Source organism: Ostrinia nubilalis, chromosome 2 (genome assembly GCF_963855985.1).
Source record: "Ostrinia nubilalis chromosome 2, ilOstNubi1.1, whole genome shotgun sequence".
NCBI lineage: Eukaryota > Metazoa > Arthropoda > Insecta > Lepidoptera > Crambidae > Ostrinia > Ostrinia nubilalis.
Genome location: NC_087089.1, coordinates 7,860,052 through 7,878,423, shown reverse-complemented (window position 1 = coordinate 7,878,423; position 18,372 = coordinate 7,860,052). Strand labels below are relative to the sequence as shown.

Sequence of the window (18,372 nt, the reverse complement as noted above, 5' to 3'; positions counted from 1 at the left end):
GTAGGTATTCAACTATCTTTTGAGGAAAACTGAAATCTGTAGTTTTGTTTTGTTTCTTTCACACACGCGAAAAAGGGCTGAACGCGAAAAGACTAACTTAGCTTACTGATCAGCTGATATCATATTCACATTAGTCAGTTAGTATGCATGTGGTAGTGGTGAGTTAATAAGTATCCAATTTATATTTAACTATGCTATAGTGATTGACTACCATACATTCGCAATCTCTCAGTAGGTAGTAGTAGGAAATAGAGGCAGATCTAAATCTGAACCCGTAACAACGACAATGGGGGTAGCGCATGGTTCCTCAGTATCTAACATCCTGTTTTCATTGCTTTTGAATGATCTCCCACAGCACGTCAAGACGAGACATTTTGATGTACGCTGACGACATTGCTGCGATCGTGCGTGCGCCTGGTATTGATGAACTTGAGTCGAAATTGAACACAACAATATCAGAACTCGGTGTCTGGTTCAGGACTAACGGACTAGTTCTTAACCTGACAAAGACACATTTTATACATTTCTCACTATCCGGGAAATCCGATAGGCCAGTTAGTGTGACATTAGAGGGAACTCGACTTGAACAAGTGCAATCCACTACCTTTTTGGGCTTCGAATTAGATCGGGGCCTGACATGGACCTCGCACATGGATAAGTTGTGTGGCAAGTTGGGGAGCGCGTGCTTCGCATTGACCAGACTATCTCGGGTAGTAGCAGAAGATACGATGCGAACATGTTACTTCGCAACCGTGCACTCGCTGCTGCAGTATGGTGCTGAGCTCTGGGGTCTCGGTGCCGACCGAGAACGGGTATTTAGGATGCAGAAACGCGCTGTGAGGGCCATTGTACAGGTATCGCAGCGAACAACTGTTAGGCCTCACTTCAGAAACCTAGGTATACTCACCCTGCCGTCCATAGTAATTTACCAAGTAGCTATATACACGCGCGAGAACCTGGACTCATTTGTGAGACATAGGGATCGTCACAACTATAACACTCGCATCGCCGAAGCACTAGTATCGACTGCAGGTAGACTACGAAAGTCTGACTCTTTGACGCACGTATTGGGGCCTAAAGTATACAACCGATTGCCTAAAATAGTGAAAGAAGCGGTATCACTCCATTCTTTCAAATTTCAATTAAAAAAGTGGTTGATCGAGCAGGCGTTCTATAAAATTGACGAACTGTTTGGAATTTAATTATTATTGACGCTATTTATTTTGACATTTAATTGACATTAATTCTATTTGTATTATTAATTTATTTGGACATGATGTGTATTTCTTTCTTATTAATACTGCAATTGTTTATTATTAATAAGAAAATATATTGAAAATTTGACATGTAATGAACATTATGAATAAATTTCTTATTCTTATTCTTATTCTCACATCGGCAACGAAACAAAAAAAATACTTGAAACATAATAATGAATATTAAAATAGACCGCTCACAATTTTAATAACCAAGAAGAATTTTGAAACTTTGAATTACAATTATCATAAAATAAAATCAGTTTCAATTTCAGAATTGCCTCTGAAATGTTGGACAATAAGACAGCAGTTGATGTGACTCTTTCGTCTCTAAATTAATTATTAATTAATGTCACCTTAATTTGATATTGTCTGGAGTTTTCAGCTATGACTGTATAGACTGAATGGCGTCTTTTAAAGCGATGTAGGAAATCATAAAGTAAAAGTAATTAACAAAAACAGTCTAGCAATGCCTTTTATACTTAAAATTATAAACTAATTTGAACTTTGTAAACAAAATGTTTAAAATGACATTAAGTTCTTTTATGAAACCTAATATACCTTATTAATATTACTTAATGTATGTGTATAACCTGTATAATATACGGGTTACATTACATGTAAGAGCGGTTCAAAGAGATGAAGCTAACTTGCAGGGCTTGAGCTAATGTTAGTTGTTGAATCATCTTGAACTAGGACATGAGTCTGAGATTAATTTTTGTTTGATTTCGTCTTAGTTTCAATATAATTTAAGTTCATAATATCTAAGTGTACTGGCTTCTCTTCATACAGCAATCTCAAACATTTGGTCTATCGAGTAGGTAGTTTATGGACAAGATAATTAAAGGTAAAAAATGCCATGTCTGGTATTTTTATTTCAAAATCACACCTGTTCCAACGATATAAGATGCCTCAGTGTGAAGCTTGCTGTCCTGGTCCTGACGTTATTGTACCCACGAGAAAAATATATTCCCTGCTGTCACAGAAAACTCCACAAGCAATAGTTCAGTGAAGTATAGGGGAGCAATAAGAAGGAATGTTTGCCCGAGTTGTCAAAGTTCCGAGCAAGTTGCAAACTCAAGGGTAAAATTCAAAGACGATAACAAGCGGTCGCTATTCGCGTCTGGGCATTGAATAATAAATGGGCCGTCAGCTAGCACACGTGGGTGGCCGTTGGGCCGACGTGTTCGGCTCAGGCCGAAAGTTTCGGCCTTGGGCCCTTCCCACCTTGTTTAGTGTCGTACAACAAAGATATGTACATTTTTAGACGTTTTGTCGTCTGTCTAAAAATTGACCGCTTATTTTTAGATATTTATTAAAATGTCCTTTTCTACGTAGCTATGAACTTACAGTATACGTGTAGGTAGAACTTATAAACTAGCTTAAGGCTAATGATGTGGTAACAATATCTCTTACAGCTTGCTATCTAATGTTTAATGTCTATCCAATTAATCAGTAAAGTTTACGCTCAAAATAGCTTATTGTTTATTTCAAGAACAAAAATTCTGATTGAAGTCAAAAGGACGAAAAAATGTGTCTAAAAAAGGTTTCGGCCGCAATATCCGGAACTAGCTGTATTTATTGGCTGCACTAGTCGCCATTCCTGCATTGTACGCCCACTAGCTTTATATTATGCGTCCACATGTTTTTTTGGTCCGGTTTTGTCCATTAGTGTCGCTATATAGGACTATGTATGTGTACGCAATGAAAGAGCACAGATATGCGGTTGTTGTGTATCACAAACTGATAAAAATAAGGCATCGTTTTAGTTAACTTGATTTTATCTCTTTTAGATTTTGTTGCGATAAAAAGTACCTAGACAGATTCAATCCATCTCTAAAGCAAAATTCACCAGAATTGGCTCAGTGGTGTACTTACCTAGTTGTAAAAACATAACAAATACACAGAGTAACTATAACAGTAGTTAGTATAGATACATGAGTCCTTAGAGACCAGAAGCGTGCGAATGTGACCGTGAAAATTCTCGTTTTATAAAAGTCAGCGCACACAGAGGCGAGAAGGGCGGGAAAGCGATCCGATAGCGATCCAGCGCGAAACGGTGGACGCATAACGCGCCGGGGGGGCGTACGTTTCTATGTGACTGAATTTATACAAACTAGAATATTACAAAAGTGGACCCGGATTGCAACCGCTTTTCCGCGCTTCCCGCCACTGTGTGCGCTGACCTTTACTAAAAACTAAGAGTCCCAATGGAAATCATGCCCGCTGTCAATATATTTCGATGGAATTCCGAGTATAGGCTCTGTGGGATTGATTCAATTGAGCTTAATATAATTTTTTTCTACGAATACCTTTTGAGTTAAATAAACCACGAATTTCGAAAATAATAATACTGACATTCATTTAATTTTCCTTGTCAAGTGGACCTAATCTCTTGAGAAAACTGATTCGGATTTTCGTTGTCTTATTTCTAAACACTATGTAGGTTGTAGGTATTTGGATATTGTTTGTAAATACCATGTACCTACATTTAGGTGATACTATGTGGGGAATTTGTTTCATACAATTCGTATGGACGATTAAAGTTAAGTAGGTACAACCGTAAATAGCTATTACAAAAAAAAGATAATAATTATGCTTGATTGACTACAATATGAGATTGGTGACAATTTGACTTACGAATTGTAAAAATGGAATAGTGAACAAATATTAAAAATAAACAAAAGAGAATCACTTGCAACTCTCTCTCACTCCACATTTACAGAAAAAAATGCTCTACTTTAAACACCGAAATGCCAAACAGAATCGATTTGTAGAGCATTTTCCGACCTACGTGTGAAATTTTTCGCTTTGACGGATAAAAAACAATTGAAAATCGACTCACCTTGACATTGCGTCTCTTTTATAATAAAAAGCAGGAACGAAGCGATTGTGACGAATCTCCAGCGTCGCCGTCCCATGGTGTTTGGTTATATTTCACCGTTTCATTGGTCTATCACTAGAGAAGTTATAACACGAGAAAAGTCTTTTGCGTTTTGGGCACAGCCATATTTGGCGGAGAATTTGGCACAGTCATTGATTAAGCCTACACCATGTTGGCTTGGCAGCACCGTCACATCTGAAACAAAAAATACGCATTTTAGTCTGAGAATTCCAAGTTTATGTCGAATAAATGATTATTTCTGAGCTTTATTTATTATATGAAAGGTTTTTAAATCAAATAGCCACTAAAAGTAATTACTCGGACTAGTTAACTCGACGATCGTAAACTAGAAAATAGATTTTCTATCGCCTTTGCTCATAAACATTTAAAAATGTTAATAGTGTTATAGCAATTATAATTTAACAGTTCAATTTGAAATGACGTTTATGCGGCAGCAATATCTGGTTTAAGTAATTAATTTGAGTGTTAATTTAAACGTTACGCTGCAAATAACAAAGAAAGTGCCTGTAGTTACGGGTAATTGCTTTTGCTTAACAATAAGGGCTTCTTATTGTTAAGTAAGCTCTATCAGCTTCTACAATGCTAGTTTCCGAACAAACAAAATTATATAACAATCAATTTGAAACGACTTAACCAGATAAAGCTGACAAGGTTGTTTGTGTTACTAATCTAAAGCTGAGTTGCACCATCTTAATTTAACAGTAACTATAACGATAACCGGTGTTTTTATATGGAGTTTGACAGACTTGACGTTTGTTAAAGTTAAAGTAAGATGGTGCAACCCAGCCTTAATCAACAGTGTCTAGGTAATTATATCGAACACAAATAGAAGTTGGGAAGTTCATTAAGTAAGTGGTTGCCAGCCGGCCCATAACTACGGTCTACTTTAATCAATAGATCCCGAAGCCCGAATTGTGGCCCACGAGAGGTGTCAGGTGTTGTACCGTGGATGGTAATTAGCCCGGGCCACTTAAAAGGTACTTTAGGTATCATTCTCGGTATCGATTACCAAGGCTCGGTTAGGAATATCATATCGCAATGAATTATACGAGTACCTACAGAACAATATGTACTAAGTCGGATGGTTATATCTGTTTTCTTTCATAGAATCTGCTAAAGTACGCAGTGGACGTCATTTGGCTGAAACGAAACGAAAGAACGCTATATTTCGCAAACTTTTTATTAATCAAAAATTAAATAGCGTCCAAAATACAAGCATTTTATATCATCAAGCTAACTTACTAAAACACGTATTGTAAATAAATATATGCATTTTGTTACCACGGATAATAGTAATTATTTTACCTCAAAACGGACTCTATCTACCTCTAACTCTTCATTTAATCGTGGTCTGCAATCGACCTCAGTCAATCAATTTAATTAATACCATCTAGGGAACCAATCCTGCGATTTCAAAGCCTCCACTAAACTATTTTCTAAACAAGGTTCGGCCTTCCAAACTTGCTTTGACAGGTGTCCAAATTTGGCCAGTGGGCCACAAAGAACCTGACTTTAGCTGTCACTTGTCAACTTTGAAACTAAAAAACTAACTTCTATTATTGACTAGCGGCCGCCCGCGACTTCGTACGCGTGGATCCCGTTTTACCCCCTTCATCTATCTTACGCGGTTTAGATTTTTTCATATAAATGTTTTTTCCCTCTAACTCCCGTTCCCGTTGGAATTTTGCAATATCCTGTTGTAACTAAGCTTTAAGTTTACTAAGGTACCTGCATGCCAAATTTCAAGCGTCTAACTTAAGCGGTTTATATTTTTCATACAAAAGGATTTTCCCGCTAATTCCCATTCCCGTGGGAATTTTGCAATATTCTGTTGTAACTAAGCTTTGAGTTTACTAAGGTACCTGCATGCCAAATTTCAAGCGTCTAACTTAAGCGGTTTAGATTTTTCATACAAAAGGATTTTCCCGCTTATTCCTGTTCCCGTGGGAATTCTTAAGTATACTATAACCTGCCCAGGAGTATGAAGAATAATTGTACCAAGTTTCGTTAAAATCCGTCGAGTAGTTTTTGTTTCTATAAGGAACATACAGACAGACAGACAGACAAAAATTTTACTGATTGCATTTTTGGCATCAGTATCGATCACTAATCACCCCCTGATAGTTATTTTGAAAATATATTTAATGTACAGAATTGACCTCTCTACAGATTTATTATAAGTATAGATTATACCTACCTACCTAACCTACTACGACTACCTAGTTAGTAAAATTTATTTGAGTAGGTTGATAAAAATCTAAATCATTCATTAGTAATCAATTTGTTATAAAGGATTACAAAGAACAAGTTGGGCAAACATGGCACATACTTGTTACTATTGAAAACCGGCTTTATGACATAGTTAAATAATTAATCAAAATGCTTGTTGCAATAGATTTGCTTGTGTTCAACGTTCCAATAAATTAATGCCTAATGGTAGTGACTAAAGTTATCCAAACGAGTTTTACATTAAACAAAATAAAATTAGTCCAGTCAATGAATGCTTTAACGACGGTGTAGAGAGAAATCCCTGGAACACAATTTCTGACCTCGGGACTTTATTTAGACTAGTTAGGAGGTGAACATAGTAAAAGTCCCCACCCTTAGCCCTTGAGCCGGCGGGAAGAGGAGGGTTTAAAGGTACTATTTTTCGGTTTTTCGTTTAATCCTCGGAAACTATGCGTCCTAGTGACATGGCTACTATGAACCAAAAAAAGCTTATTCAATTTGCTACATGTGAGACAGTAATTTTTTTTCTATATCTTATATAGTTTTCTCGGCATCTGCTCTAGAAGGTCGATCTTAGACGTCAATACCTAAAGAACCGTTTGAGGTATAATAATGAAATTGGAAGCTAATGTTTAACTTGCAAGTCTCAACACATGAGCCAAATTCGAAGTGTTAATGCACAGTACTTTTTGAGTGATGAGGAGTCAAAAGTGGCTCCAATTGGTTCGTCTAAATATACGCAGCAGCCCCCTCCCTGGAACTAGGCTTAACATGCTTCCGCATGTCTAGAATATTAGCTCAATGTTGATTTAGTCGATTTTCTCCTGATGGAAACATGTAAGACAAAAATAAAATTTCCAATATTACAGACCTTCTGGAGCAGATGCCGCGAAAACTATACAAGATATAGAAAAACTTGACTATCTCAACTGTAGCAAATTGAATAAGCTTTTTTTGGTTCATAGTAGTCATGTCACTAGGACGCATAGTTTCCGAGGATTAAGGGAAAAACCGAAAAGTGGTACCTTTAAACCCCCCTCTCCCCGCCGGCTCAAGGGCTAAGGGCGGGGACTTTTGCTATGTTCACCTCCTAACTAATCTAAATAAAGTCCCGAAGTAAAAAATTCTGTTCCACGGATTTCCATCTATAATGCTTTATTGACTGGACTAAATGAACAAAAAGCCGGTCAAGTGCGAGTTACAACCGCATGCACCGGATTCTAAACATTTTCATCGCATCTTTAAGCTCATAGCAGACTTCTCAACTCGGAAAGGGGTCAACACCGTATCGTCTTTCGCGAGCTGTCATCGCCTTTCGCGCGCTGCTGTCAATCGCGAGGCGAGGCATTTACGTTACGGCGCGGGATAAGTGTACATTGCAGTATGGAGTTTCATACAAAGAATACTGATCGCCTCGAGTTGATACGGTTACGATCCCTTTCCGGGTTGATTAGTGTGCTATTCTACGTCCTTTACGTCCTTTAGTTTTCAAGCCCCGATTTGTCACGCTGTAATCCAAATTTCGTTCATCTGCATAAACTTACTTTAAAAAAGCCAAACTTCCTGAATCACAGTCGTATCATTTTCTTCAAACATTAAATATGCATCTTTTTCTACATTTACTTGTAGAACCTAACTTAAGGAACCCATTATTTTAAACGATTTTTTTAATGAACCATAGAGAGTGCATTTTAATGCAACCGGCCAGACATTTTCTGTTTCCTAGCAAACACGAGAACCGAGGAAAAGGAAATGCAGTGTAATCAAAGGTTAGTGTAGAAAGGTATACTATTAAACTGGATTTGCTCAGAAAAAGTGGTCTTGGGCAAATTAGATGCAGTTCGTGCCATGTTAGGTGTGTCCCAATGCGGTACGTGGAAGGTCTCGGAATTACGTACGCAGGAAAAGTACAACGTAGTCTGTTGCGCATTAAATTTACATGAGACGAGCTGAGCCATCAAGGCATAAAATTGGTAAAATTTCTACACGATGTTGGGAGACAAATCTAAAAAAGACTCTCGTGTGATTTACTGAACTTTGTATGACAATTAATTAAGACAGTCGATGGTTTGATAATGAAAAACCGTACATAAGCTTTTTGGAATACCTAAGACTTTTAACGACGTGTTTTTCTTCTTCTTCACTATTATTATCTTGAGGTCACCGATGTAGAAAAACAAGTTCTATTGCTAATGCTATACCTACCAATATCCAGTCTAAAATATACTCACTGGATTTTGTTTATTTTTGGCAGTCACTATTATTTTTAAATTTCGCGCTATTTGTTCAACCAGCCAGTACGAATTAATGATTAAAAATAAAATACGTCTCTATTTTAACGCATTTTCGGTCGTTGCACCAATATCGGAGGTAGTGAAATGTGTCGTGACGTCACGCGGCGAGATGGCTTGCGTGAAAGCGACGTTACGGACCGGCGAACAGTTTCTCGTATGCGCCCTGCACACGATCCGACAAAATACATGCGTCGTGTTTTTGACGTGGATACGTGTGACGTGTAACGATGCATTGTGACTGTGACGCTTCATAATTAGGCCTGTTACGACGAAATTATGACAGCACCTACTAAAACTGGCAATTTATTCAGTAATATTATGAAGAAAATTGACCTAAATAGAGTCTTTTTTACTTTTTACTCAAGTTTCGATTGTCGGAGACTATGCCTACTTTTACGCATGCATGTTACTTTTATCATGCGTCTTCGTAGAAGAAACTCGATTTCCTTTCGAAAAATTCGCGGTTTTTCCAATCTAAAGTATATTTTGAAAGTGCAAATATGGATTTCGGGATCGTGAGTGAAAAAGTTTACTTTTTAAGATTTTCCAATCTGTCCACACTTACAAATGTTATCCCTCAATTTTCCTGGTATTTAGAGACAGATTCTCTTTCAATTCCAGGAAAATCTTCGAAACGTTTAAAGTGGCTTCAAAAACTTCAAAAAGTAAAGGATCGTTCTAAGAAATTTTACACGGGTTTGAGAGAGAGAGAGCTTATCATAAACGTTTAATTACATCTATTCTATTATTTACATCTATCAAAAAATAATAAAAATAAAAACGATTACAAATTCCATTATTATTTGTTTTTAATGATGAGTTAACGATGTTAACAAGTTGCTAGGTACAGACGCCAGCACATCAAGCTAAATACTGTGTGGTTTTATGTAGTTGCAATAGAGTTGAGATTGCAACAAAAATGCATAGTCTGATGTGCTGTACATACAAGGTTTTAAAAATGAGTTTCTTGCCTCGAGCGACTTCTTCACAAATATCAAGGTTCCAACCTTTCGAAAATTGCGAGTCATAAAATTTAACACGGTAAATGGAATATGTATGAGACGTCGCATTTAATTACTTTGTTTGTCTATTAATTTCAAAGTATTGTTATACATGTAATTACATTTGAATAATAAAAAAATGAATTTAGGCACGATTTCATATTTAATTGTTAAAAGGCCAGAATGGTTTAACGAAGTAAAATTGGTAAATAATACTTCACATAGCAGAATGTATAGCAATACTCAGAAAATTGACAAATATTCATATAATATCAGCGTTCATTTCCAAGTACATTTTCATTTATTTTTCCTTTCAGATATTTTATGAAGATCACTAAAGCGTAGAAAATTAACCGTGAACCATTTTCCGAGAAAATGATATTTATCTTGGAGAAATGTGATATGCTTGAGGAAAGAACTAGGTAAATGTATTCTAGCTCTCTATAAGGTGCATGATCACATGAAGTAGACCTTATCCATGGCATGAATAGGCAGACAACTGGTAGTTACACGCTTTTAAAGAAAAACATAATATGAATAAAGAGGTGTAGAAAAAACTAAACGGAGTTGGTGATTACTGTAAAGTAAAGAAAGAAGAACAATATTATTAAAAAACTTTCCTGGTAAAACTATAGCTTAAAGAATAATAGTCGCAACGGGCTGGAGCGAAAGGTAAAAAAAACAGTGCAGAAAACTTTAAAACAATATAACTCGTTTCCGGTAGAGAAAATCCAAGGTAAAAAAAGCCTTTGTGAGGGAGAGGTATGAATGGAAAAGTGCGATTGCTTCAAGTACGTACTCGTTTGGAGTGCATTGCGTTTAGACCCAACTCGTGCGTGAGAGTACAGTTGACAGCTCATCTGACTGTATTTTTGTTGCAAAGTAGCATTTATTACAAGTGTACTAGATGCCATAGTGTTAATATGCAGTCAGTACAATGTAGAGGGCCAACGCGTTGTGTTGTAAGCTTCGCCCTTGTAAGGAGATGTGCGTTGTGTGCGTATTAACAAATGCAGCATCATAAATTGAAAAACTTTCTCAAATTACTTTAAACCCTTAAAGATTCAAAGTTTTAAATTGATTAGAAGTTTTATGAAACAATAAATAGAAAGCACATGTAAGCTGAGGTGCACAACCTAGCTTTGACCGTAACTATAACGATAACCGGTGTTTTTTGTATGGAGTTTGACAGATTTTTGACGTTTGTCAAAGTTAAAGTAAGATGATGCAACCCAGCCTTACTTGCTAATTTAATCTGATGTCATTGATCAATGAATCTGCCATAGAACTCTACCCCAAAAGTATATGAGTACTTATTGCATACATTGTGGCCCATGAGGGCCCATGTGGTTATGCATTCACAAAATTACCATGTTTAACCACTTAACACTTAATTGCTGTACCATGGACCTCAAACCGCAGCGGTCTTACATGCAAATAGCAAGTCCAAGCGTCTAAGGTAATTCAAATTGCCCTCATTGTGAAGTTATGAAATGTTCTCACGGTCACAGTATTGTCGTGTGTACCCATTTGGGTCATGCTGCTAATAGATTTGTCTAAAACACTTTTTAATTGGCCAATATGTTATAGGAAATATCCGTGACCTTCCGAGAAAAGTTTCACCGTTAGCTATTGTGAAAGGCCATTTAATTTTGTTCCATACCAAAGTGATATAATTCGAGGTCGGTTCTCATTGAAAAGATAGGCTTAATAACGAAGCCTGAAATTAATGTAAGAACGACATTCTGGTGGTGTATATTCTATAAGATTATCTAGTATGTAATACACTTTCAAGGCATAATTTAAACACTGCGCCACTAACTCAAAGCGTTTAAATGATGATAGATGATTCAGAAATTACAAACAAATACATTCGTTTTGTAAAGTTTACGACATACTTCGTATTAATTGTAGTTGCTTAAACCTGGCTATGTTCAAAATATTCGTTTTCAATATTCTTTTGTGATTTTGCGAATGCAACGATATAATAGATTGGTTAATCTGCAACACGAGTGCATCATTAGGTTACTAAATATACGATAGTATTTTGTCCAGGAAGACGCGTGACGTAAGCGCATACATTTTAATTAATTTTGCTATCTTCATCATTTAAATTGGTAGATTCCACGCGGCGTCGTTTCCCAATTAACTGCATTCTACTAAGCTTTGCTATGCAATAAGCATGCTTAGCGTACCGAGTTAAGTATCAACGAAAAGGTCAAACTTGAACGGCCCCGTGGAGACACAGAACGCATACTAACACCATCGAAGGTTGATTTGACACTCAACCTGCTAACCACCACGATTCTTCAATTTACAATCATCTGTAAACGATTGGGCGACCTTTGGAGTAAATCGTGATTGTCATATGGGTCATTCCACAAAAATATGTCAACTCTTAGTCCGCGCCACATTTCACATGAAATATTTGTTAATATTTTATTCCAAAATTGTTAAATAACAGCTCGCAATGTGCTTTATTCATCACCCATTTATATTTTTTGAAACTATTTTTAAAACATCTTAAATTACTTTTGAACGACCCAAAACGTCATTCCCTAGGCATGTCCGTACTCCAAAAGTTTGTGTTTTGGGACCCACATTTATAAAAACATCAACTTTATCCTTTGTTTTAATTAACGAATAATCTATTTAAATGTATATTACATCAAATTCTATTAATATTTTGCGGTTTCAATAAACAATAATTTGATTTTCTTTACTTGAAAAAGAGTCTACAGCTTTTAGCGTCATTCCCTCGCCACGCACTGATTTTATAATTTTGCGCTTTAATATGTATTTAGAGAGAATGGCATTTAGTTGAGTTTAAAGTACGATACGAAGTTATCCTCAGACCATACTGGCTTTGCGGTAGCCGTTTTTTGAATTAGTGCAAACGTGCCAGTTGTTGGGGAAACATGTGTTAATCCAGTCACTTCGTCAGTCCCTAGTTGAGTAGCTTTATTGATTACAATAGGAAATTGTATATAATTTAATAGTATTTACGTGTGGTTTTTAGGCTATTTTCGGCACATCGTATTATGCATCTTATAATATAAAGTTAATCTGCATTTGTGTTAAGTTTTACTCCAAATCGTCAGTCCCTAGAGCGTCAGGCCCTAGCTTTAAACGGCACTTGGGACTAAATTACTAGTTAGGGAATGATGTTTTTTATATAGTGATAATATCAAAACAACTACATTATGTATATTAACTTATCCGTAAATTTTAAGGTTATAAGTTTTATACTTTATTAGAAGTCATATAGGAGTAATGTAGTATGAAAAAATTGAAAATTATAATTTCTCCTAAAATAAAGCATAAAGTGACTGGCCCTTTTAGACATAACATAATTAATTAATAAACTATAATTTACACTAATAAAGTATTCAAAAGCATCTTAAAAAAGTTACGGACAAAATGACGTCGAAAATATACAGATTTTTATGGAATAACCCATAACATGTCAATAATGTTTGATTGTAACATGTTTTCGGCTACATTACCCTTGAATGAACAGCAGTGGCACTCAAATTCGTGAATGAGAATTCACTCCAGCTATAAACATGTCAATTATTGTAAAATGGCTTTGTTACAAAATATTTTTGACGTATTTATACGTACGCACTTAAAACAATGTAACAAGGTGCTTAATAAATTATCTGGGGGCGCGGCAGTGCCCCCACCAAGTCGAGCAAAAAAGCGGCACGGCCGTACCATCCTTTTCTCGAAGCAATTCAGGCCATTTTCGACCGCCTGTAACTTCGTTGTGGATAAAACTAGAAGGCTGAATTTTCATTAGCTATGCAGGCATTGTAAAGACACGGTATATTTAAAATTTCATTCAATTTGAACCAGTAGTTTAAGAATTATAACGGGTCAAAGTTACTTAATTTTGTCACTCACTGACTCACTGACTCACTGACTCACTGACTCACTGACTCACTGACTCACCGATCATCAAAACTCTAAGGCACTTCTAGCAGACCTAGAAGCTTCAAATTTGGAATATAAGTAGTGTTTGGTGTATGAATCAAGGAAAAACTAAAATATTTGGGGGCACGGTAGTGCAACCGCCAAGTCGAGTAAATTTTTTCAATTTCGGTCCAGTTTTCTAGATACATAACTGCTGTCTACAAAATACAAAAAGAAATGAGATTTGGGGGCACGGTAGTGCAACCGCCAAGTCGAGTAAAATTTTTCAATTTCGGTCCAGTTTTCTAGATACATAACTGCTGTCTACAAAATACAAAAAGAAATGAGATCCCATCAAAAACAATACTTGTCAAAAAAACCAAGTCTCGCAACTCAGTTGTTCTACGGTAAAAAGTTGTGAGATCCATGTAATACCAAGTCCAGGCCAGGAAATCTTTAACGTTTTACATAAATATATTGACTTGGCCATCGCATGAAAACACGTGTAAATTAAATTATTTAGTGCGATGGCCAAGTCAATAATTTATGTAAAACTTTAAAGATTTCCTGGCCTGGACTTGGTATTACATGGATCTCACAACTTTTTACCGTAGAACAACTGAGTTGCGAGACTTGGTTTTTTTGACAAGTATTGTTTTTGATGGGATAATTATTTTACATATTGTCTGATGTACTCGTTACATAAGTTGTAATGAGTATTTAAAAAGCGTGCTTAAAATAAAAAGAGCGAAAGAGAATTACACAGTAAAAAAAATATCGTAACGCAACTTATGTTTTGTCTTTCCGTGTTGGTACATACTTTTTGTGTGCAACAATGTGTTACTGAAACAAGAATGTTGCACACAAACTACTGACAATCACACATAAGTATATTATGACCTCTCTTGTAGGTTCTAATAAATAAGTATTAAGGTCACAAGTTTGGCTTGGTATTGTTACTTATCTACAAGGTACCTACGTATTCGTTCCTTATGTAACTACATTTGACCTTTTATTACCATGTTACGGTAATGAAATGATATTGATGCGTCTTTTGAGATTGTCTGTAGCATTTGGATTATATTTTTATAACATTACCGTAGCTATTCACATAATGTAGAAGGTTTATTACTTTGTACGAGGTAAATACGAGTATATTGGGTGAGTAAATATTTACGATGTTTCCATTTTGACAATCAATAACAGAGAGGGTAGCGATGGCTCCCTAGGTGACTTTTACTGCCGTTTATCTGTTTAATGTTTGCGCTATGGTTGAGACCCAGGTGGGATTAAAATATAATTTACGCTTTTCATTTTCTTTATACGATTATCAAGATGATTACTTTTGTAGATTCAAAATAAAAATCTAGTAGAGTTGGTATAGCTGAATGCAATGGGAAAATTATTACTACAATTTCTGAATTAACGTACAACAATCGAAGTAGTGTACTCGAAATGATACTACTGCAATCAAATCTTTAAACTCATTATTCCCGCCACACAAAAAAAAACTTGATCTCAATCTCAATGAGATTTTGCTTTTTGTGAACATTACGTGGAACGGAACGTGAATTAGAGTTCGAAATTCAAAATGCCATTGGGTTCAATCGTGTTCAAGCACGCGTTGCAGAATTAATGGAATGAATTTTCAAAACTGGCGTTTTAAAAATAGAATCTATGCCATTCGGAATTCGAATGCTTCAATATTTTTTAGAGGCTTGCATCATAATGTGAGTTCCTACATGGAAATTAATGGTGACGACAAAAACTAGTAATAAAATAATTGAATTCGATACGCTGGTTTTTGTTACTCTAATAATTGTACTGAATGTGACCTAGCTATGCCACATCATACCAGGAAGACATTTTGTTCAACAATGGAGAGCCAAACTTGCGCTTTGTGTTGCGAAGTATCCTTACACAGTCATACTACGACTAGGACAGTAACTAGTTTGACTAGAACATGATATTCAAGTTCTAGTTAAATTATTCCGTTCCACTTTGTTGATCGAAATAGGTGGAAATATTTCCAAATCTATTTGTGAATAACTTGTATGGATTTGGAGTTGGTGGCTATCAAAAGTATGTAGCTAAAAATATGTATGTAAATTAAATAAGTGACTAAAAGTAATCACAACCAGAAATTTTCGTTTCGACTAATCGCATAAGTATTAGGTGAGACCTATTGTTTTGTTTGTAAAAAACTTAGCGACAAAATCTCAATCTCAAACCAAAATAGAAATGCTATTTTGTCTACAAACACAGTGTTCGTCAAAACGAAAGCCGTCTGTTTAAATAAAATTTCACGACCCGTCCGTGTCATTTCGAATAAATAGATATAAGAATGGCAGAACTGCACCGACAATACGATGTGAATTATGGGATCTGCGAAATAATCCGAGTTATTTGTCCCGCGGTCCGGCTGACCGAGTTATTTTCATTTGCACAACGCAACAAGACCAGTAAGACAACAATTGTGCAACTTGTTAACTATACTATGTAGGAGGCAGTACTTAGGTACTTATTTAATATCGGTACTTGAATTGCTGGTCTAAGGTTTAGTAGAAATGTATTCAATGTAAAGGACTAGTGCCCGTTTTCACCATCAATCTCTTATTTTTAAGTGACCCCTAAGGTAACACATAACAGGAATTTAGTTTTTAAAGGGGTCACTTAAAAATTAGACATTAATGGTGAAAACGGGCATTAGTTATTTAGACGCACAGGCCACACAAAACTGATAGATCTAGACACGCGGCAGTTTGTCAAGCCAAGTTCTAGCAAAGAAACTGGCTAGCCAGCGCAGTGTATTGAAAAAATACTAAATCGAAACGCTACATACAATTCTAGGAAGCGATCGTCGACGATCTACAAACAGAGTAATAATTTTATAAATACCTATATTAATTAATTTTTAAAAATGTTTCTAAATTGTAAGTTTGTTAGCAAAAACGTGTTTACTTATTTTTATAGCAGCTGTTTTTAATATTATTATGTAAAAGTAGTTAAATTACTTACATAAGTCAGCGACTTTTCATCTAGCAAAATAATGATACCTAATAAGAACGTGCGTTCTAAGTATGATCGTTTGAACATGTTTTTATTTAATTACTGCATTTAAAACATTGTAAAAGACACGTTAAGTATAAGATTATTGGTTTAGCAACGAGTTAGCCTAGAACCAGTTTCGGTCTTATGCAAAAAATGCAATATTCCACAACTCGATGCGCATGGGCAAGCACTGCAGCGCGTAATAAATAATTTGCTAATTTGTTTCGGACTATGTTGTCCAAAGATGTTGTTATGACTTGAAGAACTTACCATTCACTTAGCACATACATACCTATTTAATTTAATTAATATTGTATATTTTTTTAATTATTTGTTACAATACTTTGGCATCCGTGTCGTTTTTATGATTTCAGGAATTCCTACATGTTCATTAAAAATAGTTTGATATATTGACTTAACTTTTGTATCATATTTTATCACAGATAAGTAACTTATGCCCGTTTTCACCATCAATCCCTAATTTTTAAGGGATCACTTTGAAAGTAAAATACCTGCTAAATGTTATCATAGGGGTCACTTTAAAATTAGGGATTGATGGTAAACACGGGCATTAGCTGTGATAAAATATGCTATGATCGTTTTGACCAAAACTTTAGTCAACTCTACAATTTCATACATTTCAGGATACATTTTGTAACCCAATTGGGGAACTATTCCATTTATTTTAACGATTTATTGTAACTAATTGTATTTAGTGTAGTGCCCATAAAAAAATAAAAACCTTTCATTCATGGCAAGCGACATGGGACAAAAACGCCTTAAATTGACAAACGACACGGAATACTTTCAGTTTTGTCACTTTCCCAAGAAAATTGCTCAAGGAAGCGCGGCGATATGCCAATTACTGTGTACATCGACCTTCGATTAAAGCATGTCGTCAATCGGGTGTAGAAAACTGCGTCGTTGAGTTATTAAACACACGTTACAGTCGATTAGTTCCCTTGATAGAGTGTCTGCTAATGAATGTCGCGGTCCCATAGAATTTGAAGTTGATGGATCGTTTGCTTCCCTGTTACGTTTGTCTTTGGAATCAATAATTTTCTAAGAACAAGGAAACGTTGTTACACGGTTGGATAAGTAAAACACAGCTTGGGTAAGACACTAGTAATATCTAAAATTAACTCCTGTTTAGGAAATAGATTAGCATATACGAAGCGTGGCTTAGTACTATTCTGAAAAAGGAAATAGGTAATTGTCTTTTGAGTTAACGTTGACCACGGTCGTTTTGGAGATGATTAGAATACTCGTAGTTGCGAAATATTTCTCTCTAAAAATTTGCAAAAGATAATAATATGAACTAAAATTGAAACTGTTAAATCTTTAGAGCCTGCCATTGTTTTAAACCTTATCTACCTGAATATGTTTAATACATGTTTATACCTACACAATCAATATGCTTTAGTCTCACTATCAAATAACGTCACAAAAAGTTATATGATTGGGCGACTATAATTGCTATTACACAAAAACTAGTCCACTTCATACTCGTATCTAGTTACCGAGCAATTCTGAATATTTGCGTCTGATTGATAACTATGGTTAGCAAGGCATTAAGCACTTTCATCCTTTATAATTAGGTTGAAGGCATTTCCTTACGTAATCTGTTATGTACCAGTACCAAGTAAGTATACGTTTGGGATAGTTGGCAAGCTTTAGAACTCGAATAATGCTCATACAAGCGAGCCAAGTCGGAATGGACG

At 35.7% G+C, this 18,372-nt stretch overlaps 1 protein-coding gene across 2 annotated transcripts in view; it reads right to left on the bottom strand.

Annotated features, from left to right (window-relative positions):
* The window catches only part of LOC135081506 (mucin-2), a 75,440-nt gene that overhangs the window by 16,110 nt on the left and 40,958 nt on the right, over positions 1 to 18,372 (bottom strand). For both annotated transcript variants that reach the window (XM_063976221.1, XM_063976231.1), the window contains exon 2: positions 4,102 to 4,335. In XM_063976221.1, coding sequence (XP_063832291.1) covers positions 4,102 to 4,177 — 76 coding nt within the window. In that variant the 5' untranslated portion in view covers positions 4,178 to 4,335. The remainder of the gene's footprint in view (positions 1 to 4,101; positions 4,336 to 18,372) is intronic.